This window comes from Hyperoodon ampullatus (assembly GCF_949752795.1).
Source record: "Hyperoodon ampullatus genome assembly, chromosome: 7".
Lineage (NCBI taxonomy): Eukaryota > Metazoa > Chordata > Mammalia > Artiodactyla > Ziphiidae > Hyperoodon > Hyperoodon ampullatus.
Genome location: NC_136920.1, coordinates 28163949 through 28190900, shown reverse-complemented (window position 1 = coordinate 28190900; position 26952 = coordinate 28163949). Strand labels below are relative to the sequence as shown.

The following is a 26952-nucleotide window of genomic DNA, read 5'->3' as shown; positions in this document are numbered from 1 at the left end:
AGGGCCCTTTGGGGCACATCAGACCCTCAAAACTTTCCTTCCTCCGCTGGCCGGAGTGGCTGATCTTCAAAGGCTGCATGACGGGCGAGCTACAGAAACTTGGCCTTGCAGTCATCAACCCCCAGTTCAGTGGCTCCCCTGAGGGCCGGCCGGGAGCCCCGTCCACTTTCCACAGCCTCCATAGGGCCGTACCACCCATCTCCAGTGACTGGAAGGGGAATGAACCGAGGAAATTCCAAAGGCTAATCCTCCAGTCACGTAGCTCCCTTCACAATAGTCCCCGAAGGGACTATAATAACCTGTAATACCCAGTGTTTAAGTAACGCCTTACAATATCCTGGGCTATCCTAGGTCTGTCACCTTGTTGGCTCATCACAGTAGCCCTGTGAGGTAGGTTGTAGTCAGGGCAGCATTTATTATTTTCATTTTACTGCAGAGAAACCCAAAGGAAAGAGAGACTGGGACTTACTCCACAGCAGTGGGGGAGGTACTCAGGCCCATATCTGAGTCTTTGGGCTCTGTCTACTTTCTATCCCTTCCTGAACTCTGAGATTTGGTGGGTAGAATCCTCTTCCAGCCCTGAACATCAGAGCTTTGTCTACCTGTGGAGGAATGAAACAGCAAATGGAATTTCACATCCACTGGAATGCATGACGTGGTGATTGTCCTTGCTGGGAGTCAGGCATGTCTAGTTCTTCCTGGATGATCATACCTTGCTTCAGCAAAAGAAATCAAATGAATTTCATTGTTTATTAAACCGAGTCACCTGTTGAGAAGCTGTGGCTTGCTGAGACACAGTCTAGTGAAGAGCCCAACCCCAAAGAATGTCATTCTGTGTCTGTTGACATAAAGCCACCCGCTGCCCGGACACAGCATGATGTTGGTAATTACCCAAGCAGTGAAAAATGAAACTATTCCAAGAAGGGGTATTTCATTTCCATCTTAGCTTGGTTACAATCTGAGCCTTGCAGACCTAACAGTAATTACCAGAATCTAATTGCAGCTGAGTCCAGGAATGCAAAACATGCCATACTGAGGTTGTAAATGCCATCTTTGTGTGCTAGATGAAGCCAAAATTTTACTAATTTGCCGAGATGAGTTGGGCAGCACATGATTTCAGCATATCTTCTGGCTGGAAAGCTGTCTGAGGCTGGAACAGATTCATGTGTGTGGGTTTTCATAGCCCCTTTTATGTCCCTTCCCGGTGCATTGTGCTTCAACAGATACCCGGCTGCTGTGGAAAATCAAGCAAATTTATGTTCCATGAGATGATCGAGTTCACTTGTGTGGGGTGATGGTGGTTGTTTTCTCCCTCGATGAGACTGGGCTATGCACTTGATTTCCAAAACCCTTTTATCACGGGAAACCAGCGGGGTGGAACTGCCTCTTTCTTACCGCAGTCCTGCCCGTTGCAACCTGGGGACACTGCAGTGTTTGCAAGAGGAGAGAGCCGCCTGCATCACTTTTCACAACCTTTGTGTGTGAGCAGAATTCATTTAACGCCAAGGGACCAGGCGGGATGAGAAAGTTAGCTTCCGCCACCAATCCAGAGACCGGGAGGGTGGTCTCCTAGTCTCCAGGGACACCACTGTGTCTGTAAGGATGCGGCTGCGGTGCCAGAGGACGTGGCTGGGGATCCTTGCTGAGCCCCACTAATAGACTCAGCATCCTAAGAGGAGGTGAGTGTGACTGTCCCGGGAGCCAAGGCTCAGCCGTGCACGCCCACACCCTTCTGCAGAGACAAGGTACCACAGATATAACCCTATTACCATTGCTGTCATCCGGGCTTCGGCAGGTAGAAGGTTGAGAAAATGATCAAAGCAGCAGGAGGAGGGCCAGGCGTCATGCCTTTGTCACCTCCTTTCTTCCTAGTTCACTTTTTCCCTCCTCTTTGTCATTGGATTCATAGCCTTCTCCCAGGTTTTCCCTTCAGCTGAAGAGAACATGATCCCCTGGAACAGGCCACCTTAAGAGAAAGTTGTTAGGGCCATATCCAGGTGCAGAGTGAGCTTGGAGGGCCTGCACTGGTTGGCATGACCTTCTGCTTGGGATGGGTCTGCTTTAGTCACCCCCTAAAGATGCCCAGCTGTCTCCTGTTTCTCACATATTATCTATATGACCGTACTTAGCCTCTTTGTGCCTCAATTTTCCCATCTGTGAAATGGGGGTGATAACAGTATTCACTTACAGGTTGTTGTGAGGATTGAGTTATGTGAATTACTTTGAGTGTACCTGGTACAGAATAAATATTATATATAAGTTGATGTTTATTATTACACATGCTTTCTTCTTAAAAGATCTGGGTAACCATGTTTACCTTTGAAATTGTTGGAGATTATTTTGATTTGATAATTTTACAAAACTCATTAAAGCAACTATAAATGTTCCATGATGTTGTATTAACGGTGTTAGGGGTCACTAATGTGTGTCCCGTGGGCAGTTAATCTCAGGTGATTTTCAAGTTGGAGGTTGAAAGACCACTATCCTGTCAGTCAGAAGAGTAAGGTACTAGTCTTGAGTCTTTCACCACTTAGCTGTGTGATCTTGGCCAAGTCACCAAACCTCTCTGAGCTTTTGTTTTCTTACCTATAAAGTGAAGACTGTGCTGTTTGCCCTGCTTTCCCCATGTGGTTGTTGTGAGAATGAAATGAGGTGTCAGTGTTTTGCAGGCTGTAAGTACTGAACATGTACAGGGATTGTTATTATTAACCTAATAACAAGGGCCATCTTTTAAGCTTGTCATTCCTTGATGTCTCCCTGCTCACCCACCATCAGCCCAGTCCCTGAAGTATCTAGCGGGTAACTTCAGCCCAGTGTGAAGGGTGAGAGGCCAAGTTCAGAGAGAGTGAGGATGAGGGGGGCAAGCCAGAGCTAGCTCATCCTCCTCACTAGGTTCTTAGGTCATCTTAGCCGCCAGTGCAGACTCCCAGTACCTCACACGCAGGCCAGGAGTCTCAACACAGGAGCCAGGCCAAGTGTGGTAGAAGATGCCCAACCAAGATGGCAGGCTGCAGAAGGAGAGGAGAGGCCGTGGGAAGAACCACCAAGCAGTGGTTGGGTGTTCTGGCTCTGGGTCATATAGTACTGGGTTCAAATCCCGGCTCTACCATAGACCAGCTGTGTGAGCCTGGGGAAGTTGCTGAACCTTTCAACCTCAGTTTCTTCATCTTTAAAATGGGGAACCATAACAATACCTACCTCCTTGAACTACAGTGAGGATGAAATGACATAATTTATGCAACATATTCGATACTGTACCAGTAATATCAAGTGAAGCTGAAACTGTGAGCTCCTTGAGGGTAGGGGGCCAGTTATTATTCACCTTTATGTTTCCAGCACCAAGCGCAGTCCCTGACACAAGCCAGTGCTCAATAACTAGAGTTGGAACAAAACTGAATAGGATAATAGGAGGATGGGGGTGTGGCAGAAAAGGGACCAACAGGAGATGAGGCTGGGCACATGGGTTCAGACAGAATGTGAAGGGTCTTGAGTGCCTTGCCAAAGGGTTTGGGTGCCATGGAGCGTTTTTAATGAGGGAGTGACGATGACCTGACATGGTTCTAAGGGAGGTAACTTTGGAGGCTTGTCAAGGGTGGGCCTGGAAAGGAGCAGAATGGAAGTAACAAGACCAGGGCAGGGTCAGTACAACAGTGGACCTGGAGAGAAAAGGTCAGCTTCCAGAAACATTTCAGTTGAATTCAATTGGTGATCAGTTGTTTGTAGGAGAAACAGGTGAGTCAGTATTCTAGGAACATCAGCACATCACCCGAAGGCTCCTTTGTATTTCATGTACCACCAAGGGAGGGGAGGGAAATGAACAAACACTATTTCAGAAGCACATTCCCAGATCTTAGCATAGAATTTTAGTGGTTACCACGTGGGTCAGAGTGTGAGTGTCTCAGAGAAGAGGGACCAGTGACCACACCTCCCAGAGTGAGTTATCCAGGGAACTGTCCGTGGCTATACTACAGACAGCTTGAAATAAGGAAGCTTTGCTGGATTTAGCAATAAAACTCCATCCTATTCTGAGACACTATTTGATGGGTTGGGCCACGGTCTTAGACCATTAAATCTGGCTGGAGCCTTCCTGTTACAATTCTTAGCTAAGTAACCTGCTGAAAGAGGAACTTATGATCATATCAAGTGCTGACAGAACCCAAACAATAGAGGTTAAGTTTCATCCCAAATTTTCTTAAGGAGAATCCACTGATGTCCATTTCACCTGGCCTATGATTTAGTAGGCAGGAAAGCAGTATTAACTAATATTGATTGAGCACTTGCTGTGTGTCGGGTACTTAGCTAAATGCTGGACTTGAATTTACTTATGTAATCTACACAGCCTCCCTTTGAGGGTAGTTAAATATCACTCTCACAGACGTACACATTTGATCCTGCTCACGCTGTTATTCTCTCCATTTTACAGGTGAGGAAACATGTGCAGAGAATTTCAGTAACTTGCCCGAGGTCACCCAGCTAATACATGTCAGAGCCAGGATTTGAATCCAGGCTGTCTGCTTTTGGAGCTGCTGATCTTAACCTCCCCATCTTCCTGCCTCAAATCTGTGTTGTGCTGTTTTGAGGTGTCAAGCAGAATAGAGACACTCTCAGGAATTGTTTAAATATGCTTCTTGGTTTTTTCATTACCCCACTAATAAATGTCTGTTGGGTTTTGCTCACAGCTGCCCTATTCACTTGGGATTTCAGACATTGTACAACAGAAGCCTTGCTAATTTTTCAGTAATGAATTATAGGAGAGCCAGCCTGCTTAAGGGAAAGGTCTGGATTAAAGAGTGATTCCATAAATTCCATTTTATTATTAATAATTGTACTGCCTCGCATGTGGTAGCACATTTCCTCCCTCTGTTTTCAGATCTGTGATCCCCTTTAATACCCAAGGGTGGCAGAGGTAAAGCAGATATGATTATCTTCATTTCTCAGATGAGACAACTGAGATTCAGAGTTCAAGTGACTTGGCAAAGCCACACACCTGCTATTACACAGGGTTTAAGGGATGACAAAATATTCCTAGGTAGGAGAAGATGCAGGACCTGTTTAATGTAGCAATTAAGAGCTTCTAATTAGCAGTATCCTGTGACTTAAAATAAGTGGTCTAAAATCCTTGAAAGTATTTGTTCTCACACACATATTTGCATCTTGTTTATACTAGTCATTTTTCTGAGTCTTATCTATAGAGATTCTGTAGCTAGGTGGAATTAACACGGATTTTGATCTTGCAGGGACAGAAATTATGATGGAGATTTATGTTAACTCTTGTTCATCAGAAAGCTAAGTATGGTCCCATCACATGCACTTTCCCACCTGTCTTCTCTTAAAGCTGCTGTGAGCGTCTTGCTTTGCCAGAAACGTGACCGCAAATCTGTTTCCTCTTTGCAGCCTGTGCAGGGCTTTGATTATGCCAAGCAGCACCTGGGCCAGCAAGGGGTGGACGAAGAGGTCATCCCCGTGACTCAGGAAACGGTGGTCCTCCCACTGCCCGTTAGAGATGCTCCTGCCTCTCAGGAAAGGGATGCCCCTCAGGATGGAAGCACTATCAAGACGGCCAAATCCATCGAAACCAGAAAGAGGTAGGCACGGGGCCAGCTTCTGCCTCTCTGTGTCAGCAAGAGAAATAATTGATGGGGAGAACAGCTGAAGCCCTCAAGTTAATTCCTCTGTTCTCTTTAAAAATTCCCCTTCGTGCTTGTTTTGAATATTTGAGAAGGAGACTAAGGGAGACGATAAGAATCACAATACCTGCTTCTCATGAGCCACTCATTGTAAGGTTTTAGATGCCTGATCAACCACAACGGAAGAGGCTTAGCTCTTATATTTATGATAACCAATTTGGCACTGCTGTCACACTTATATTTTTAATTTATCTGAAGAGCAGTGCCTTTGGTTCAGGATAGTTGTATTTTATCTGGCAATTTCTCTATAGAGCTTATGATCTTAGTTCAAAAACCATTTATTGAGTTTTTACTATGAACAGAGCACTTTGACAGGCATTGGGAGGACTACAAAATGGTTTAAGATTGATTCCTGACCCCGAGCATCTGCTGATGGAAAGACAGAAAGAAATTGCTGGAATACCAAACGTGATGGGCAGGTGCCCACAGTGGAGTCTGAACCAAGTCCTGGGGAAAAGGGAGGAGGAAGAATTTAATTCTGATGAGGGAAAACGTCGTGGAGGAGGTTATGTTGTAGCCAAGCCTTGAAGGGCAAGTGGGATGCCCATAAGTGGGAAGAGATAAAGGCATCCAGGCTGGCAGAGCCAGGAGAGATATGGACATCCATGCTCATTAAATCACGAGTGTCTCTGGGGCTTAGAGCTCACAGTGCTTGGGATATAGTGAAAGATGAAACCGGAAGATAGATGAAAACTGTGGAGGGTCTTAACTGCCAGCCTAAGGAGTTTGACCTTTATTTTCTAGGCGTTGGTAAGGCACTGAAAGTTCTTCAGGAAGACAGTGATGTCCAGCCTGTATCTTAGAAAGACTACTCCAGCGGCAGTGTGAATGATAGATGGGAGAGGTTAGGCTAGAGGGCAGGAGCTTGTTAGGACTTTGCAATAGGCTCACAGAGAGGTAAGGAACTCTCTGGCCAGCCCTGTTGTCTGGCTAAACCAGCTCCCATTGCCAACCTTGCCTGGGACCACAGTGGCGGCTGGAAAAGCTACATCCTCTCTCCCTCCTTCCCTCCCTTCACCTAACATATTTATCGATTGCTTGCTGTCTACTAGGCACTAGGGATACCGCAGCAAACAAGACGAAGTTCCTCCTTCCGTGATGCTTACAGTTTGGTAGGGAGAGATAGACAATAAACAAATAGAGAAATAGAAATATAGTAGGTTGGGCGGTGATGAGTATCGAAGAAGAAAACCAAAGCATGGTAAGGGAATGCAGAGTTGGATAGGGGAACATGAGGCTATTTTAGCAGGAAGCTGGGGAAGGCCTCTCTGATAAAGTGACATTTGAGGAAGACCTGATTGAAATGATGTGTAAGCCTTGAGGTTATCTTATCTCGCAGAAAAACTTTCCAAGCAGATGGAACAGTGTGTACAAAGCCCAGGGGAGGGAACTTCTTGACTTGCTTAAGGAAGAGCATGAAGGCCAAAGAGGCTGATATGAACTAGGGGGGAAGTGGTAGCAGGGGGCCAGAGGACCCACCTGAGGTTGAGCATGTCAGGCTTTATAGACCAAAGTCAGGACTTGAGATTTTGTTGTGAATAAAGATCAGGAGTCATTGGAAGGTTTTGAGAAGAGCAGTGATGGGATGTGACTTGCAATTTTAAAGGTTCACTGTGGCTGCCGTGTGGAAATAGACGTAGAGAAGCAGAACAGAAGCAGAGAGACCCGTTAGGAAGCTATTGCAAGAGTCCAGGTGAGAGATGGTGGTGTGGACCAGGGCGTGGAGGTGGAAGAAGTGATTGGGTTCTAGAGATGTTTAGAAGGAAGGGCTGACAAGATTTGCTGATAGATTGTTGTGGGGTATGGAAATAGAGAGGGATGAATTTGCCATTTATTGTGCTGGGGAAGACTGGAGAAGAAGTTTGTAGGGGACGATCGAGAGTATGGATGTCGTGCTTCCCTAGTGGCGCAGTGGTTGAGAGTCCGCCTGCCGATGCAGGGGACACGGGTTCGTGCCCCGATCCAGGAAGATCCCACGTGCCGCGGAGCGGCTGGGCCCGTGAGCCGTGGCCGCTGAGCCTGCGCGTCCAGAGCCTGTGCTCTGCAACGGGAGAGGCCACAGCAGTGAGAGGCCCGCGTACCGCAAAAAAAAAAAAAAAGAGTATGGATGTGGGTATGTTAAGTTTGAGATGCTCATGAGACATGCAAGTGGAGATGTTGAGAGCTCCGTTAACCATATGAGTCTGGGGTTCAGAGGAGAGGTCCAGAGTAGAAATATAAATGTAGGAGCTGTCAGCGTTTGGTTATAAAAAGCTCTGAGACTAGATGGGCACCTAGGAGAGTGTAGATAGAGAAGAAATCAAATAACTGACCACTGGGACATTGCAATGATTAGAGGTCCAGATAATGAAGACGGATCAGCAAAAGAGTCTGAAAAGCATCAGTAAGTAAGGCACAAGGAGAGCGAAACAAGAGTGGAATCTGAGAAGCCAAGAGAAGGGAGTCATTGCAGGAGGAAGGAAGGATTGTTTGTATCAAATATATAAATTTTGCATTGGAGTCAAGCAGCAAGGCTCTGTGCTTTTCTCTAGGAGATCTTGGTACTTAAGAAAGAGGTACAGAGAAACAGGGATGGATTTCAGCTTGTGTGGGAAAGAATGTTGAGGGCATGTGGATTAATTATCTGTTGCCCTGTAACAAACCACTCTAAAGCTTATCAGCGTAAAACAACAACCATTTATTTAGCTCATGACTTTTGTTGGGTCAGCAGTTTAGTCTGAGCTCAGCTGGGTAGTTCTTCTAGTCTGAACTAGGCTTGGCTGATCTCAGCTGGGCTCACTCATGCATCTTTAGTCAGGTGGAAGGCCTGCTGGGCTGGCTTGTTGATGACAGCCTTGTCTGGGGTGGCCAGGTAACTGGGACCTCTTGACATGTGGTCTTGAACCCTCCAGCAGGCTAGCCCTGACTTTCTCACAAGATGGTTACAGGGTTCCAAGAGCAGTAAGAAAAGAAGCCCCAAACAAGCTTCAAGTCTCTGCTTGTATCATGTTTGCTACTGTCCTGTTGGCCAAAGCAAAACACATAGTCAAGTCCGGAGTCAGTGTGGGAGGGGACTGCCCTAAGCTTGGTTACTGGGAGGTGTGAACAAATTGGGACCTTAACTGCAACAGTCCACCTCAGCATGAAGTTGAAACATACAGAGAAACGATGGATGATTTATCTGAGTTGACAGGCAAGTAGTATTATCTATAGTAATTATTCTCATTATGATCTTTGCCAAGTACCACCATAAAGGCATGTTAACAGTTTATCACCTATTTAGAGGACACTGAAAAGAAATAAGAATTACTAAAATTAGAATATTAACATAGCACTGCACTGCCAGGAAGAATAAAAACTTTGCCACCCATTCTAGTTGAGTGGTTTAAATTGTGCAAAGATTTCTTTTAAAAAATTGTTTTAGAACAAGCTGTTTTTTTTTCTTGAATTTGCAAGGAGTCTACTCTTGCTAATCAGATTTAAATACTTAACCTCAGATTTTTATTAAGAAATATTAGCTTATGAAACAAATACAAATAAAGAAAACAATGCCTACCCTATTGAATGATTTCTCCATTTGCTTCATAATTTTACCATAACAATATAATTTTATTAAAGACTGGCTATATCATTGCCATAGCTGTGGGAGAAACTTCACCTCTGTTCAAGTTCAGTTGATCACAGGAATCTCTGATCATTTAGGAAGATTTTAGGATGCCACATCCAAGAGCAAGCCCATTACGCATCTGTGTTTCTAGCTTCCCCAACTTGCCACTTCAGTTTCCTCATTCCTGCTAGAGCAGGACTGCATGACCCTTCAGAATGGGGCCGTTAGATGGTCCAAAAAGTTTTGCAGGTGAAAAATAGGGGAAGCCAGTGATCTGGTGGTCATTAAGATATCTTTAAAAAATTTGTTTTAAAACTGAAGGAAAAATGAAGATTCAGCCACTTGCAGACAACCAGATGATGTTTCAGGTCCTTTTCCTCATGTAGGCTTTTGGTGATGGCTATTTTGTTGTTCCATGACTGGAATTAATGAGCAAGGATAGAGAAGCAACAGCCATTCGCAATGGGTACTTCAGTGCAGTGATTGGTCATGATTGTTCAGCAGTTGATTAATCCCCACCCCCAAGATTGTTCTTCCAGGATCCATGTACACCCATACTCGGAATGGGGACTATTGAGTTCAATAGACTTAAACTGCAACCTCTCAAGTGACACTTACTTTCAAAGACATTTTTGTTACTGTCATGAGTGGACACACACACACACGCACATACATATATCTCACTCTCTGTTTTTGACCAGAAATTCTGAGTTGACAGGTCCATGTAAACATAAGTCTATAAGCTGGTGCAAAGAATAAAGCCGAGCTGGGGTTTTTTTTTTTTTTTCCCTCCAGAAATGTGTTCATTCATACCTTTCCTCGGAGCAAGCGTAATAGCCAGAAAATCGTTTCAGGATTAAATGAGGGAAAGGGTATGCAAATGCTTCAAAAACCATTAAATATTTTGTGCATGTGAAATAGGTTGCAAGGAGCCTTTCCTTCTGGACCTCAGTGAAAGCCTCTTTGTGCCAGTGAAGCCAGCGGGAAGAGTAGGGATCATTAACTGTGAGGTTCTGAAAATGATCCAAAGGTGTGTGTGTGTTTGCACACCCGGCGCTCAGTGATCAAATAGTTAATGCCTCATTCATATTTTCCCGAACTACATTCTTTGTATTACTTTTATGGTGAAAGAGATTGTGGCCAAATAAACTGGGAAGTGCTGAATTAAACACAACAAGATGAGTCTCTTTCTGACAGGACTGATGAGAGCCTTTGATATGCTGATGTGCTGTAGGAATATCCAAAGAGGGAGTATAGTAATTGACATCTCCCAGACTCGTGCTTGTCTGTGCATCCTTGGCGGGGAGCATCTCCTGTGGCCGCAGAGGTGCTCTGTGGAACGCTCGTGGCTAACTCTGTCTTATCCCACGGTTGTGAGTGGGCACTTTCATTGTGCATGGTTTTTAGGGTGCTAAAGTGCACAGAAGTGTACAGGACTGAGAATCCCAAATTCCCAGAGGATGAGAGGGGGATGGGAGGAGGAGGAAGAGGAGCTGGATATGCAGCTTCCACTTAAGAAGCTGCTTACTTATGGGTCAAAGGCTGCATTTTAAAAAAAATTTTATTTCTTTATACAGCAGGTTCTTATTAGTTGTCTGTTTTATACATATTAGTGTATATATGTCAATCCCAATCTCCCAATTCATCCCACCACCACCACCACTCGCTTTGCCCCCTTGGTGTCCATACGTTTGTTCTCTACGTCTGTGTCTCTGTTTCTGCCCTGCAAACCGGTTCATCTGTACCATTTTTCTAGGTTCCACATATATGCGTTAATATACGATATTTGTTTTTCTCTTTCTGACTTACTTCATTCTGTATGACAGTCTCCATCCACGTCTCTACAAATGACCCAATTTCGTTCCTTTTTATGGCTGAGTAATATTCCATTGTATATATGTACCACATCTTCTTTATCCATTCATCTGTCGATGGGCATTTAAGTTGTTTCCATGTCCTGGCTATTGCAAACAGTGCTGCAATGAACATTGGGGTGCATGTGTCTTTTTGAATTATGGTTTTCTCTGGGTATATACCCAGTAATGGGATTGCTGGATCATATGGTAATTCTATTTTTAGTTTTTTAAGGAACTGCCATACTGTTCTCCATAGTGGCTGTATAAGTTTATATTCCCACCAGCAGTGCAAGAGGGTTCCCTTTTCTCCACACCCTCTCCAGCATTTGTTGTTTGTAGATTTTCTGATGATGCCCATTCTAACTGATGTGAGGTGATACCTCATTGTAGTTTTGATTTGCATTTCTCTAATAATTAGTGATGTTGAGCAGCTTTTCATGTGCCTCTTGGCCATCTCTATGTCTTCTTTGGAGAAATGTCTATGCAGGTCTTCTGAAGGGCTGCATTTTATTCCAGTCAGTTTTCCATTGTAGGGGCCAGATGCCAGTAGGTGCTGAATTTGGACAATTGACATCAGAACAACAAGGGATTTGGTGAACCTCTGCATAGCTGCTTCCTGATTGTCTCCCACAGAGGGGAAGGCCGTGGGTCTTTAGCTCAGCCCGCCCACAGGCTGATGTGATCCAAGGAGCATGAGCCTTAGCAGGGGTTCCCAAGAGCCCATTTTCCCACAGGTTCCAGAACACCAGTGAGTGGCCCCAATGGAAGGTGAGAAGGCCCTGTGGCTTGCCCTGTGTAAGGCCTGCCTCATCTGGGACATTGTAGGAGACAGAAAGGGAAGGGGCTCCAGCCTGTGGTGAAAGCTCCTACCCGCAGGGGGAGCCCTGGCTTCCAGGGCTGATTCACCACTCCCAACTCTGTTCTGGACAAAACACCTCGCCTCCTGAAATTCCTCACTTGCTAACAAAGGTGACAATCACCACGTCAGTGAGTTGTCATAAGGATGCATTAACAGTTTGAAAGCATTCAGCACAGTCCTTGGCATGTGGTAGGTGCTTGTGATGGGGACCTTTTGGAGAACATGGGTGGTGTCTTCATATCTCTATACATCTGTATACCTGACACAAATCCCAGCACAGAGGAGGTGCACGTAAAGTCTCTCCTGAATGAATGAATAGCTCAAATTGGTAGATTCAAATGTAAGTCGTTGCCAGTTAGCTTGAGTGGCTTAATCTTTAGGAGTCAAGCTATATTCTGTAAAGACACCAGCCGAAGAGAACCATGTTTTATGCATGTCCCTCAAGATGCCATGTAAATCAAACACTCTGCAATGCTATCCAAAGTGCTGCGACTTAAAAAGAGGGCACGCTTACAAATGCCATCACTGCCTTGTCCCTAGTCACTGGGGGTTCATGAAAAAGAGATGGGAATGGACGGCTGCGCTCGTTGAACTTCTCTGTAGAGCCCAGCACTGGTAAACACACTTCACAACAGCCAGGTCCTTAACCCATGCTGTGTGTTGGGTGTGTTTTTTTCCTTTTCCTGTATCGTGTCTTCTTTGTGGATAAAACCGGAATGAAAGGCTGCAGACACAAACTGTGCGAATAAAATAACCTTGAGAGGAGGCTGCTCTAGTTGAAACTTACCGTCTCCCTGTTGCTATGGTTACCTCCAGCAGGTCGCCCAGTGAGAGTGGCTCTGTCATCAGCAACGAATCAGGGAAGCCCAGCTCGGGGAGGCGCTCACCCCAGAATGTAATGGCACAGCAGAAAGTGACAAAGGAGGAGGCATGGAAGAGAAATGGTGAGAAGCCTTCCCTGCCAAGCAGCACCCCCAAGCCCAGCACACACGTGCGCGCACACACGTGCACAGGCTCGCACACCAGTGTGCTTTAAACCACCGCCCACTCTTCTCTCTACTGTGTCCCACAAAAGTCGTACCTACCTCTTGAGGTAGTGCCTTATGCCCTTCTCTGAATTACTCTGTTACACTTCCTCTGCCTTCTGTGCTTATGGAATTGTGCAGGGCCTGAGGAAAACCCTATGCAGATTGAGCTGATGTTTGCTTAGAGATGTTTCTCATTTGGGGGTGAATTGCCTTGATTTGTAGCACCAGGTCCACGAGGGTGGCAGGTTTCTGAAACGCTGCTTGTCTTGGAGAATCCCCTCATTTTCTTGCCCTGACTCACTTGATAAGTTTCAGGGCTTCAGTCTGTGCCAGTGAGTCCAGATATTACAAATGCACCTCTCCCAGAAAAATCAAGACAGTACTAAATATGTCATCATAAAAATCAGCCTGTGCTTGTCTTTATTCTCCAGGGGAACTTAACCCTTTAGTTTCTCCCTCGTGCAGATCTTTTCACCACCTATAAAGGATTGGTGTTGGGGGTTATTTACAAGTTGTCAGCGCTGCCTTAGTGTGCTGTGGCACCACCTGGAGATCTCATCTCTTAGACATCGTTATGCAGCCTCCTTCCTCCTCATCCCACTTTCATTCTGAGCCTCATCTCCACTCCGTCCTTCTGTGTGTGATGCTGGCTTACTAAAGCCCAGATTCAGGGAACCAGTGCTGCCACTCAGATCAGGGAAAATTCCTTTTGGATATCAAAGCGTTGTAGGTGGAGTCCTACAGAAATGCTGGATGAAAAGGCAAACAATCTGGCGCTCTGGTTAGCTGTGCTTCCCTTTTACAGGAATTTGATGAAGTGTGGTTCAGGACTCTCCCTTGAAACTAGTGCCAGAATATAATTTTGTTTTTGAGAGTCACTTACTTCTTTCTTTTTTCTGACCAAAAAAGAAAGAATGGCACAATGGATTTGTCTTCTGCATGGAAAATGTGGTCCCTGTTCCCATTTCCAACCATTATATAAAGCATTTCTTTAAACTGTCAAACTGATTTGATTCTTTCATTTTTTCTTTTCCTGATCCCCCCCATGCCACTCAGAGACTGTGCTTTCCACACCAGAATCAGGGTGTGACCTGTGGGGTTTTCCTGGAATATCACCCTACCCGGGTCCACTAGAAATTCTGCCCATCGGCAGTCTGCCAAGGCAGCTCACAGCGGGCCACAGGAGCTGTGGCTTATAAAGGGAGATGTGAACTTAGCCACTTTCTCCTCTTTCCTCCCAGAGTGAGATGCTAAGGAAGGTGGTCAGAGGGAGTGAGGCAACCCAGAGACATGTAGTGAAGCCATAGGGGAAAGTTGTTTTAACCAACTGCGGTGACTGCCATTGCCTCTAACCGAGATGCCCTCTTACATCCATCACACCCCTCCTTCCCTCCTTCCTTTATATTCTTCCCGGAAATGTATAAAGTCGAGTCAAAGTCCATCCTCCCCCAGATACCCCATCACCCACCCCAGTCCTCAAATGGCCTTGAATAACTCAGTGTGTGTCTCTCTCAGACTTTTTTTACTATGCATATGACAACACACATGTATCAACACATGTTTTTTGTTGTATTGCTTTATTTTATTTTGTGCAATGGGATCAATGTACATACTGTTCTGTGCCCTTTTTCTTGCTTAAAAATATGCAATATACAGACTCCTCTGTCAGTAAATACCCACTGACAAGATGATGCCTTTCCCCGTGCCCTGCATTTAATCTGTAGAAGAGGAGGGGGCAGGGTCAGTTTCAGACCCCATCACTCCCCACCCAGTTGGTGAGGCATTGACTTGCCTAAATGTTCCCACTGACCTTCCTCTTCTTGTTTTCCCACCCTCTCTACCTGCCTTCTCATTCTGTTTAGGTCACTTTGATTATTTAAATATCAGGTTCAGAAATAACAACAGCCGGGTACATGAATAAAATGCAATTACTGTACCAGGTTGAGGTTTTAACGTGTTTGTTGTATTAAAAAGCCATCCTTTCTCCAAGTTTACAGTGCTTCATGGCATTTTATTTTTGCCAGAAGTAAACCCAGTGAATTTTCAGACTTGGTCACTTCTCTTTGACCAAACGTTCTCATTCAGTGAGGTTTCACTTTGAAAATTTCAACTAGAAATGAGAGGACCAACTCATTTAATGTAAAATTCAACAGATGCTGAAGCACATCAGGATTCTAGACTGGACCTTCAATGGAACCTACACTTGTCCTTTTTTTTATCACAGGGCTCCACTTTATCACAATACTAGGTTAGAGTTCGCCAAAAATATCAATAGCATATTTTATTGGATTAGAAGATAAACAGAAGGAGGGAAGGAAGGAGGGAGGGAGAGAAGGAAGAAAGGAAGGAAGGAAGGAAGGAAATAACGTTGAATGGAATTGTGGAAAAACTAAAAGGTGTAGTTCCATCCCATTGTCAGCTTGCAAAAAGTACTTGATTGTGTGAATGTAGCCTCTGAGAATAGATTATTCTCTTGGTATGGAATAATCAGAAGTTGTTTTTATGGCTCAGTATCCATTCTAGAGGTTAGGGTTACTGAGGTTAATTAATAAATGTTCATGTACCAGGCTATCACTCTAAAAGTCTTCTTGTTTTCCACCAGGTTTGTTGCATATGCAGCTTCTAATTTTCTACTTTCTTGTGAAGATAAGAACTTTAAAAGGAAAAGACACTATTCCACTAGCAACATGGCTGGTGGGGGGGAGGTCCTTGTAGCTCAATGGCCTCGTTAGTTACCATAACTGCAGGCAGTTTTAGAGTCTGTTTCAAGGTGATGTTTAAATATAAGTGGGAAAGACAGATGCGAGAGCTAGGATTTTGAAAGCAGAACAATTTGGCATTCTCTCAACTAAATACAGATACTTAAACTTCCAAACCCAAACCAGTGTCACCTTAGAAAGAGTGTTTTCCAGGAAAGAGTTAAAAATGAGTTCAAGGTGAGAACATTGTGTATTTATACCTTCAGTCATTTAGAAGAAAGAACCTCCATAAACCCTTAAGGGTGCACCTTCCTTTGAGACCCCAAGATTTCACAGCCAGGTTTCAGAATCTAATCACACTTTGCCTCCTAGTTCTCGTGGGGCAGGTGGGACAGGAGGAGGACAAGCATCAGAGAGCTTGGAGGATGAATCACTGCTTTCTTAGTAGGAGCCCTTGAGGATTTGTCAGAAATATTAGCTCAAAAACAGTTTCAGTTTATTCTTTCTTTGCCTTCCCAGTGAGATGAAGACTCACTTATTATTTGATAAGCAACACCAGAGGGCAGTGATTCTAGTTGTAAATTATTTGTCTTTGAGCTTTAATAAAGATTCCCCAAAAAAGAAAATGTTTTGTTAAAGAGCATTTTCTGCTTCACATGGGAAGGTTCTCCCCGTGCCAGTTCAGACATAAAGGAATGAAATCTCCCTTTCCAGCCTGATTTACTGAAGTTCACACCAGCCATGCAAATAAAACACAAATAGATACAGGGTGGATGCTTGGTGGCATTTACTGTGATGATGTGATGATGTTCTAGGATACTTCCTCAATTTCACTGTGGCCCTTTTCTTCAGCATTGTCCCATGCTTTTCTCTTTAGGGACAAATTATGCTTTAAATATGCCCACGGGGCTTCCCTGGTGGCGCAGTGGTTGAGAGTCCGCCTGCCGATGCAGGGGACACGGGTTCGTGCCCCGGTCCGGGAAGATCCCACATGCCGCGGAGCAGCTGGGCCCGTGAGCCATGGCCGCTGAGCCTGCGCGTCCGGAGCCTGTGCTCCGCAACGGGAGAGGCCACAACAGTGAGAGGCCCGCGTACCGCAAAAATAAATAAATAAATAAATAAATAAATATGCCCACGAACCTGCTGCACTCACATAACATTTTAATGTATTAATATTTAATGCAATGCCTTTTAATGTATTTTTTCCATACAGTCCTTTTGGGGGGAGGATAACTATTTTGCTCTTGAAGAAACCTAGAGGAATTATTGTGCAGATCTGAATATGACTTTGAGTGATAGTGGAAAGGAACTGCAGTTCATACAGTTTCCAGCGTGTTCTTTTCCTGTCTCATTATAGTTATGCTCCCCCCTTTCCCTCCATGGGGTGAGGAGTAAGGGTGTCACAACCCAGAAGCAATAAGAATGCGAGGTATCATGTCTTCAACCTCGGAATGGTTAACTTTTACATGTTTAATTGTTCTGCAGGTACTAACAGCATCTCTTTTTCCAAGTCAGGAAATTTTAGTCATTCCTTTATTCATTCATTTATTCAGCAAATCCCTATTGAAAGCCAACTGCATGTGAGACATGGCTAAATGCAAAGGCATGAGCCTTTAAAAAGATGGGCAAGAATGGAGCTCTTCTATTCTAGTGGCAGGGGGTGGGAGCCGATTAAATCAATACAACAAATCATTAGTGATAAATGCATTGAAGAAAATACAACAGAGTGATGAGGTGAGTTTTTTTTTAGATTGGTGGATAAGGAAAGTCTTTTTTAAGCTGCAACTTGAAAAATAAGAAGGAACTAGGCATGTAAAGATCTGGGGAAAGAGCAAATGCAAAATCCTGGAGGTGGGAACAAGCCTGCTGTGTTCAAGAAGGCCATTGTGGCTGGAGCAGAGTGGCTCAGGGGAGAAGCGGGAAATGAGCTCAGCAAGGTAGCCAGGGCCACATGGTACAGGACCTTGTAGGTCACAGTAAAGACTCTGGATTTTATTCTGAGAGAGATGAAGCCTTCAGAGGGTTCTGATCAGAGGAGTGCTGTGATCTGGTTATCTTTTGAAAAGATAATCCATCCTGGCTGCTGGTGGAGTGTGTATTTTAGAGGTAGGAGGACAAGAGTGGAAACTCAGAGGAGGGGCATTGTTTAGGAAGTGTATTGGTTACTTATCACTGTGTAACAAATTACCCCAACATCTAGCAACCGAAATGACAATCTAAATTTATTATCTCACGTAGTATCTGTGGGTCAGGAATTCAGAAGTGGTTTAATTGGGTGGCTCTGGGTTCAGAGTATCTCATGAGGTTGCAGTCAAGATATTGGCCTGGGCTGTAGCCATTGAAAGGCCTCGCCAGGCCTGCAGAACCCACTCATAAGATGGCTCACTCACATTATTGTTGTCAGGAGTCTCAGTTTCTTGCCACATGGACGTCTCCATAGGGCTCCTTGAGTGTTTGCGTAACATGACAGCTGACTTTCCCTAGAGGGAAGTGATCCAAGAGAGAGCAAGGTGGAAGCAACAATGCTTTTTTATGACCTAGCCTTGGAAGAGATACATTGCCATTTCTGCAATTTCCTGTTTTGTTACACAGGTTAATCCTATGTGGTTGTGAATATCGGGAGGCAAGAATTACTGGGTGCCATATTGGAGGCTGGATTTCATAGGAGTTGTCTGGTGGGAGATAATGGTAGGAAAGCAAGAATTGCCCAGCAAAACTACACTCTAAAAAGATATATGCATCTGGTAACACATCTGAATAGAGATTTTTCTCTGTCATTGGCTTCTTGGTGGCCTACTATTTACAAATAAGTCCACAGAACCCCAAAATACTCCAATTATAACCCATGGTTAGACTCTGAGGTGTTTTAGCCACATTGCAAAATAACAATTTACTTGGCTTAATTTGACAAATCTTCTGTGATTATGATAAGTGACAGAATGGTACAAACTATGTTTCTCAATAATTTAAATGACATCCCAATCTCTCAAGACGGGAGGAAAGGTGAATACACTTCTATTACGTTCGTATTTCATATAACACCTATTTTGCTCCTAAATTGCCGGCTGGCTTGGTTGTTTGAACAGGCTTAATTTATCTCTTGCCGAGCCGTGTTCAATAAACTGTCATTCGTATAGTTACTTAATGGGAATGTGCTTTAAGAACAAGTAAATCAGCAAGATACCGCTGGCCCTCCAACGTCCTCCGTCAGCTTAGCTATGGAAGTGCAAGCAGATGGCTGTCTTTCAGCAATCACAGCAGAATCCTCTGTCAGAGGGGAGAATTAATTTAACAGAGTGTAGGTGGAAATCGCTCTACTTAATTAGGGGAGTCGTCTGTAGCTTTAAATTCGTTTCTCTGGTGGTTATTCCTTACCTTTCTTTTGTTTAAGACACATGAAAGAAACCAAACCCTAGTCATTGAAGAAGCAGTCTTTAGAAAGAAAGAAAAAGTTTCAGGAGCAATTACTGTGGCTGGTTGACCAGGGAAGGCTCGTGACCTTCACATTATGCCAAAATGGGTAGCTTTGGTGGCAGAGACTAAACTGAATGCTGTTATTCTCTTGATTGTCATATTTTAAGAATAGTTGCCAGGTTTGGCCAAATGGCACTTTTCCCATCTCCAACTCAAACATAGAGAACAAATTTACTTTTTTTTTTTTTCAAGTGTGTTCTGTCACAGTTTTGAAGGAATGGTTTTTACTTTTTGAATTCAAACCAGTGGAGGGGTGAAGAGTGTAGATCTTAAATTAAAAAAAAAAAAAGAAAGAAAGCCACGAACAGGAGTGAGCCATTGGCACAGAACCAGACACTGTCATTCCTGAGGTCATTTTGAGTAAAGTCAATGTCCTTCGGCTGTGAGCCTCTCATATACTCCCCCACGATGGTGTAGCTTCCGCACACCAGAAAATCAATGTGCTTATGTTGTGCTTTAGTGCCGGCGAGTGACGAAGAGGAAGGAGCAGTCCTCTTTGACAACTCTGGCAAGGCGGCCGCTGATCCCTTTGACACGTCTTCTGGGTCTGTGCAGCTCATCGGAATAAAACCCACAGCCCTCCCCGTGGTGCACCCCACCTCGGACAGGAGCCAGGAGCCGGTCGTACTCAACGGTGAGGTAAGCACCTGAGGACCAGAGCAGGAGAGAGCGGGTGCAGCCAGGCCTCCGTGGATGCGGACTAAGGAGTAGCACCTGGGGGGGGTGGTCCTGGGTGCAGGTTGCATCCAGGTGTACGGGGCTCTGGGGGTCATTTTTACCTCTGCATGCACGGGCCTCAGCAGAACTAATCAGGACACAAGTCACCCCAAACCAGTTTGCTGAGTGATGTTTTCAGAGCATTTTCTACCTTCATTAGAAAGCCCAAAGGGGACTTTTTAAAAACTGTAATTGTGAAGACAAACATAAATTCTGCTTCCCCAGCACCTCACCCACACAGCCTGCTGTCTTTCTTGATACTAAACTGGTCAGGATGGCACATCTGTTGCAGTGGTGGTGAGAGGCACTTGAATTGATAGGGGACCGGAGGAGATCCAGACCGGGATGTGGCCCACTATCTAGGCTTTGAAATGACTTTTACTCCTTTGAGCAAGCTTGAAACAACCCTTTGCCTGCTTCCAGGAGGATATCGATGGATATCATGATATTAATCAATTTTTCTAAGTCTGAAAAAAATTATTAATGTACACGAGAATAAGATAAACAGATAGATGGATGGGTGGGTGGATGGATGGATGGATGGAGATAGATAGATAGATTGATAGAGGCAGTTTAGGGGAGAGCAAGAGAGTAAATTGGGTAAAAATTATCTGCCATTTCTCCATCTCCTGCAGCAGAATGGTCACTGGGCTGAAGATGTTTATGATCCTTTAAGGCCATGCATATGGAACCTGCATGTGACTATGTTACACATGTATGCACGCACACATGTACTTTCATATATTTTTCTCTGTTGTTAAGCTGTCAGGTTGGCTTTTCACTCCATTAGTTTATACCCAGCTATGGTTACCTACATCAGGAGGGAGACTGCCTAAGCTTTAAAGTCTCTTTACCATCACACCTGGAGGAAAATGTGACAGCCCCATACAGCTGGGTATTGTAAGCGCACTTTAGCGGCTTGTCTGCATCCCCCATCCAGGCCACATATAAAAGCCTGTTACAGACCTGATTCAGGAAGCTCCTCTGGTTTTCTGGACAGAAAGACCGAACTGCCCAGAGGTGTGATGAGTTGAGGTTCATCAACTTTTAAAAAGAATTTAACTGGGAATTCCCTGGTGGTCCAGTGGTTAAGACTCAGTGCTTTCACTGACGTGGGCCCAGGTTTGATCCCTGGTCGGGGAACTAAGATCCCACAGGCCACGCGTCATGGCCAAAAATAAATAAATAAAAATAAAAAGAACTTAACTGGTTGTGGACTTATAGAGCACTTCTATTCCAACCCCATTTTTTTTAGACAAAGAAACTGAAGCCAGAGGGCTCAGGTGGCTTGCTCAAAGTTGCACTGCAGGTTATTGTGACAGCATGATGTTCAGGCCCCCTGGCTCCCTGTCCAGTGCTCCTTCCCTCTCTTTGACTTCCTGTGGCCCATTAGTGATAAAAAGCATTGTGCTTGAAAGAGTATGGACTCTCCAGCCATGCTGCAAGAATGTGAATCCCAGCTCTTCTACTTACTATCTTTGTGATCTTAGGCAGGTTAATTTATCTGTGCCTCAGTATCTGCATCTGTACAATGGGACTGTTGTGAGGATCAAATGAGTTCATACATGTAAAGCACTTAGAAAAGTGCCTAGCATACAAGTACATTATTATTACTGTCATCATCATCATTAGTCAGCTAACGAGCAAGGATTCACTGATCATGTACTTTATGCCCTTTGGCCCTATAGTTTGGGAACCTGTATATCTTCTTAAAGCCAATCACAGCCAGTGAATCTTTCCTTGTACACAGTTCTGCCACTGGACATGCAAGCCCAGTGATTAGAGGCCTCTGAGGTTATCACTAACGCACCGGTAACTACTCTTCATTAAGACCCTCTGCCCAGTATGGGCCCAGGTGATGGCTGCCATGCCTTGATCTTTTCATCCCAGCTTAGCCATGTGAATGTCATGGGGACAGATTCCAGATCTCGGCTAAATCTAACTTACCACTCGCTTTTTCTGCCAGGCCCATCACCCTGTCACAGGAGCACAGATGAGCATTTTCCCTGTCCAGAAATGGATGCATGTTACACTTTGTTAGCCGAAGGAATAGACCTTGCTGACATGTGTATTGCAAAGGAGCCCTGAACTGTTCTCTGTAATTTACTGCCTTGTGGCATTTGAGGCAGATTGTCTTATAATTTTCCTCTTTCTCCTCTTACGGGCAGCTTGTATAAGTGAAGAAAGTACAGCCTCAAAGCCATAAATTTTCCTTTTACGAATTATAGGTAACTCTTTGAAATATTATTTTAAAGAAAACATAATAACAGCAAAGTTCAGAAAGTAAGAAAGATCACTGTAACTTCACTACCCTAATATATCCTCTGTTTTCATTTTTTCCACCTTCAAGCTTTTGATCAAACTCATGTATATTTTAGAACCTCATCTTAGACAGACAACTTTATATCTTGTATCTTAAGCATTTGCTGGGTTGCTGTTGTCTTTCTGACGATCATTGTGAATGACTTGATTGAGTAGGTGCACCATTGATTGGGAAACTACTCTCCCATTGATCAAACCAGGTATTTCTGGTTTTAGTTCTCATGCATGACTTTTAAAAAGTTTTTATTTTGAAAATAATTTTAGATTTACAAAAGAGTTGCTGTAATAGGACAGAGAATTCCTTTACCCAGCTAGTTCTTTACCTGCTACTCCTACTGTTAACATGTTATGTAACCATAGAATAATGATCCAACCCAAGAACATAACATTGGTACAATACGATTGACTAATGTGCAGATCTCATTTGAATTTCACCGGTTTTCCCGCTCGTGTCCTTTTCCTGTTCTGGACTCCAGTCCAGGATCCCACATGGCATTTAGTTGTCTTCTGAGTCTCCTCCAGTTTGGGACAGTTTCTCTGTCCTTCTTTGTGACCATTTTGTCTTTCATGACCATTACTCTTTGGAAGCCAGTTACCATGTAGAATGTCCCTCAGTTTGGATTTGTCTGGTGTTTTCTTACGACTGGATTGAGGTTATGAACTTTTGGCGTAACTATGGGAATGTTGTGGCCTTTCATGGGCATTGCATCAGGAAGTACTTGATACTGATATGTCTGATTACTGGTGATGTTAACTTTCATCTCTGACTTTGAACTTCTCTTGGAATGTTGTTTCAGGAGAGATTCCAGAAATGGATTCCTGGCTCAGAGGATGTCATGCTACCTCCTTCTCTTTACTGGTTTTCTCAGGGGCAGGCAGAATGAGGGAACAATGAAAGATTTGTGAGATGCCACCAACCTAAAGATATCATCAGGGCCCAGGTTGGGGAGATCTTTGCAAGAGTTAGAAAAAATATGTCCCTGTTTCTTCAAATGCTGTAAAAATAAAGCATCTAAGATGCAGCCTCGTGTTAGTGAACCTTGGGCTTTGTACGTTGGTTGATATGTATCTTACCACTGGATGAATTCATGGCTAGGATAACCTAGCAGTGTGGAGTGTCAGGACTGGACCCTCTGCTTGCACAATGAACCACATCCTGGGCATTTGGGAGTTTATCTTAGAGGATGGGTTATAGTTACTCAGGCTCATGACTCCGCAGCTGGCTGCGCAGATCCTCGCATGGGCTTTCCTAAAACACCACACTCTCACCACAACTTGTTGGCCAGACACAGCTAGTGCTATGTCTAATGCTCAAAGCCCCCAGGTGTTGGTTTGCGTTCTCGCAACTGGCTCGCCCCTTCCTCTTTCCCTCCTGAAACAGGAGCCAGAAAGGGTGCAACCAGAGTAACTCTCATGGGCAAGAGGAAGGAACAGGGACATTCTAAGACTTCGGTGCAGCCTGTGGCCTGTCGGCCTTCCTTTGTTCGTCCTGCCCCTGCCCCAGCACACCCACTCCCACAGTGCTGCACCCATGCCGCTCAGCCCAAAGCCCCCTCACTGCCCCACTCCACCCACGTCTGCTCACCTTAGTGCTCTGTGCTCCCAAAGCTACTCATTCCCCTTCCCCTTCTCTCTGTCAAGCTCCCTCTCCCTTACTCTTAGATGTAAAGGAACCCCAAACAACCTACATTAGCGATAATAACATTTTAAATTTTATTTATTTATTTATTTATGGCTGTGTTGGGTCTTCGTTTCTGTGCGAGGGCTTTCTCTAGTTGCAGCGAGCGGGGGCCACTCTTCATCGCGGTGCGCGGGCCTCTCACTGTCGTGGCCTCTCTTGTTGCAGAGCACAAGCTCCAGACGCGCAGTTGTGGCTCACGGGCCTAGCAGGCAGACTCTCAACCACTGCGCCACCAGGGAAGCCCAGCGATAATAACATTTTAAAGTCATTCTCAGTGATGGTCATGTTGCAAGCATGCCATGCATGTGAACTCATGCAAATCCTCACAACAGCCCTACGAGGGCAGTAGTATTATCTCCCTCTTCACCTAACGAATCTGAGGCACAGAGAAGTTAAGTAATGTGCCCAGGGTCACGTAGCTAGGGAACGACAGAGCTGGGATTTAAACCAGGCAGTTGATCTGGTTCCCAGAACCTATACCCTTAGCCACAGCTTTATGCTGCTCCATCATTAAAATGTAAATGACTGAAAGCAACAGTATTATCCTCCCAGGTGTGTTTGCATATTAACCCAGTGAACTCTGGTGAACATTTCATGAAGAGCTGGGAATGAGTGAGAGACAGAGATTGACTTTAAAAGGAGATTCTTCCCTTGTGTTGCTTGCAAGTAAGTTTGGCTCAAGTGGGGACCCTGCTCCTATGCTTACCTGTGACAGTGGGGGGAACTGGGGGAAAGAGGGGAGCAGTTCCCTCGGCAGAAGGGAGTACTGCCGGCCTTGGTTTTTGGAGTCTTGATGTTCTAGCAGATTTTAAGTTAATTATCCAAATAGAAGAGCCTTAAGAAGAAAGAGAGAGTAATCTAAAGTATCGTCAGCAGCATGGGCAGTGAGTCAGGGATTCATGGGCCCGACTGGCCAGAAGCCCAGCATCCCAGGCTGCGGTCCTTGCTACCTAGGGGACTTTCAAGTCCAGGAGGGACACAAAGGGGGTAAGACAGCCATACCCCTCCCTCCCTCTGTCCCCCGTTGGCATTGGCTGCAACAGTGAGGAAGCTCCTGTGCCACGTCCCGGGGGCCTCTGGGAGCTCCTCCTCTCCTCCCTGGCCTCAGCACCTCTGCGTATCTCACGTATCTCAAGGCCACAGCCTGTCTCCCTCTCCTCCCAGAGCTCAGCTCAGCCTGACTTGGGGGTCAGGCCTCAAGTTTCTGACCCCAAGACCATTGGACCTTATGCCTTCTCAAACCCCCTAATCCTTTCTTCAAACACGCTGTTTTGTAGCAGTCTAATGTAGAACACGGACGGGAGCGTGGAGGGCTGCTCTGTTGGTTGGGGACCAGACCCAACAGCTTAGCTGTCTTCTTTTTTTTTTTTTTTTTTTTTTTTGCGGTACGCGGGCCTCTCACTGTTGTGGCCTCTCCCGTTGCGGAGCGCAGGCTCCAGACGCGCAGGCTCAGCGGCCATGGCTCACGGGCCCAGCCGCTCCGCGGCATGTGGGATCTTCCCGGACCGGGGCACGAACCCGTGTCCCCTGCATCGGCAGGCGGACTCTTAACCACTGTGCCACTAGGGAAGCCCATTAGCTGTCTTCTTGCTGCCTCCATACTTTCCTGGCTCCTGAGGACTCTCCTGGAGCTCTGGGGCAACAGTTCTTAACCCCAAGTCCCTGGACTTGCTGAAACTATTGGCTTTTGGAGGGCAAGACTCCTAATTCTCATAAGATTCTCAGCCGACCTTCCAAAGTGACACAAATCCATGGAATATAATTTGAAAACCAATGCTCAGTGCCAGACGTTTCTCAGCCAGGTGCTGGACCAGAGTCAGCTCTGGGACTTTTTTCAAACTACAGATGCCCAGGCCCCGCTCTTGAAGATTCGGATTCAGTAGGTCTGAGGTAGAGTCTGGGCCTCTGGATTTTTTGCCAGCTCTGTATCCAGCGCCAATGCACTGCCTGATGACCATTGCCTTGCACATCTTCCCAATGGAAAGACCCAACTCTGGCAAGCCCACACCAACCTCAGCCCTCAGCCATTCTTGGGGTGGAATCTACCAGTCCAGGGGCTTAGACTTTGGACCTTCTCATCCTGAGAGGCAGTGTACATGGTAGCTAACTGTGCAGACTCAGAGCTCTGACATGGGCTCTCCAAGGTCAAACCCTGACCCCACCACTGATTATCTGTGGGGACCGTGAGAAAGTTCCTTAATCTCATCTGTAAAATGGGGAATGAAATAACCTGCCTATGGGTTGTCATGAAGGTTAAGAAGACTTCACTTCACACACAATAAGTCACTCCAGTGATTGTACATCACAGACTCTATAAGGGGAGCTCTTACTTAGTTTGCTAGGGGTCCCAACTCTGCACTTTACTAAGTTAGCCGTTTTGGGGCCTCAGTTTCCTCATCTGTCAGGTGGAAGTCATCCCCACACTTACCAGACTTTCCATGATTGTCCCTTGAAATTACAGCTGTGAAAATGTTCTCTACATTATACGTGATTATACAGATGTAGTCAAGTCTGATTACCAGCAGCACTAATGGTTCTCCATATTGTTCAGTGTCAGGCAGATTTCACCATTCAGCTCTGTTTGTGGGAGTAAACCCTCATCATTTGTTACCTATTTAGCACAGTCATCTGCTTGTATCTTTGACAGGTGAGCAGGAACTGGTTGGCAATAGCAACCATGCAAGGCTTCTTTCAAGAAAGCTATAGGTTGACAAAAATAAGCTCTCAAGTGCAGGTCGATGGAGTGGGAAGACCTTGGGAGCAGGGTGTCTGCCTGCCTTTCCCACCCCATTCATCTCAACTCTACTCTTTCAGGAACTGGCTGTCTTATTCAGCTGGACACCAGCCAGACAGCCAGGGGAGGCCACTGGGCTGCTCAGGGCTGGAGCTAGAGTCAGAACCCCAAGTCCAGCTGGGTTGCCAAGTCCGAGTCTTCCACACAGGGGAACCAAAAGGGTTTAGGCGGGACTGAGGCCCACACCACAAAGCTAAAAGTGCAGAGTCAGGCCTAGACCTGAGTAGACCCGAATAGATGGGCAAGGAG

The 26952-nt window shown here is 45.3% G+C and overlaps 1 protein-coding gene across 2 annotated transcripts in view; it reads left to right on the top strand.

Moving 5' to 3' along the window:
* Positions 1-26952, top strand: part of KIAA1549L (KIAA1549 like) — a gene marked incomplete at both ends in the record, with an annotated part of 289990 nt that overhangs the window by 201722 nt on the left and 61316 nt on the right. For both annotated transcript variants that reach the window (XM_079707460.1, XM_079707459.1), the window contains 3 exons: positions 5395-5585; positions 12805-12932; positions 19650-19828. In XM_079707460.1, coding sequence (XP_079563586.1) covers positions 5395-5585; positions 12805-12932; positions 19650-19828 — 498 coding nt within the window. The remainder of the gene's footprint in view (positions 1-5394; positions 5586-12804; positions 12933-19649; positions 19829-26952) is intronic.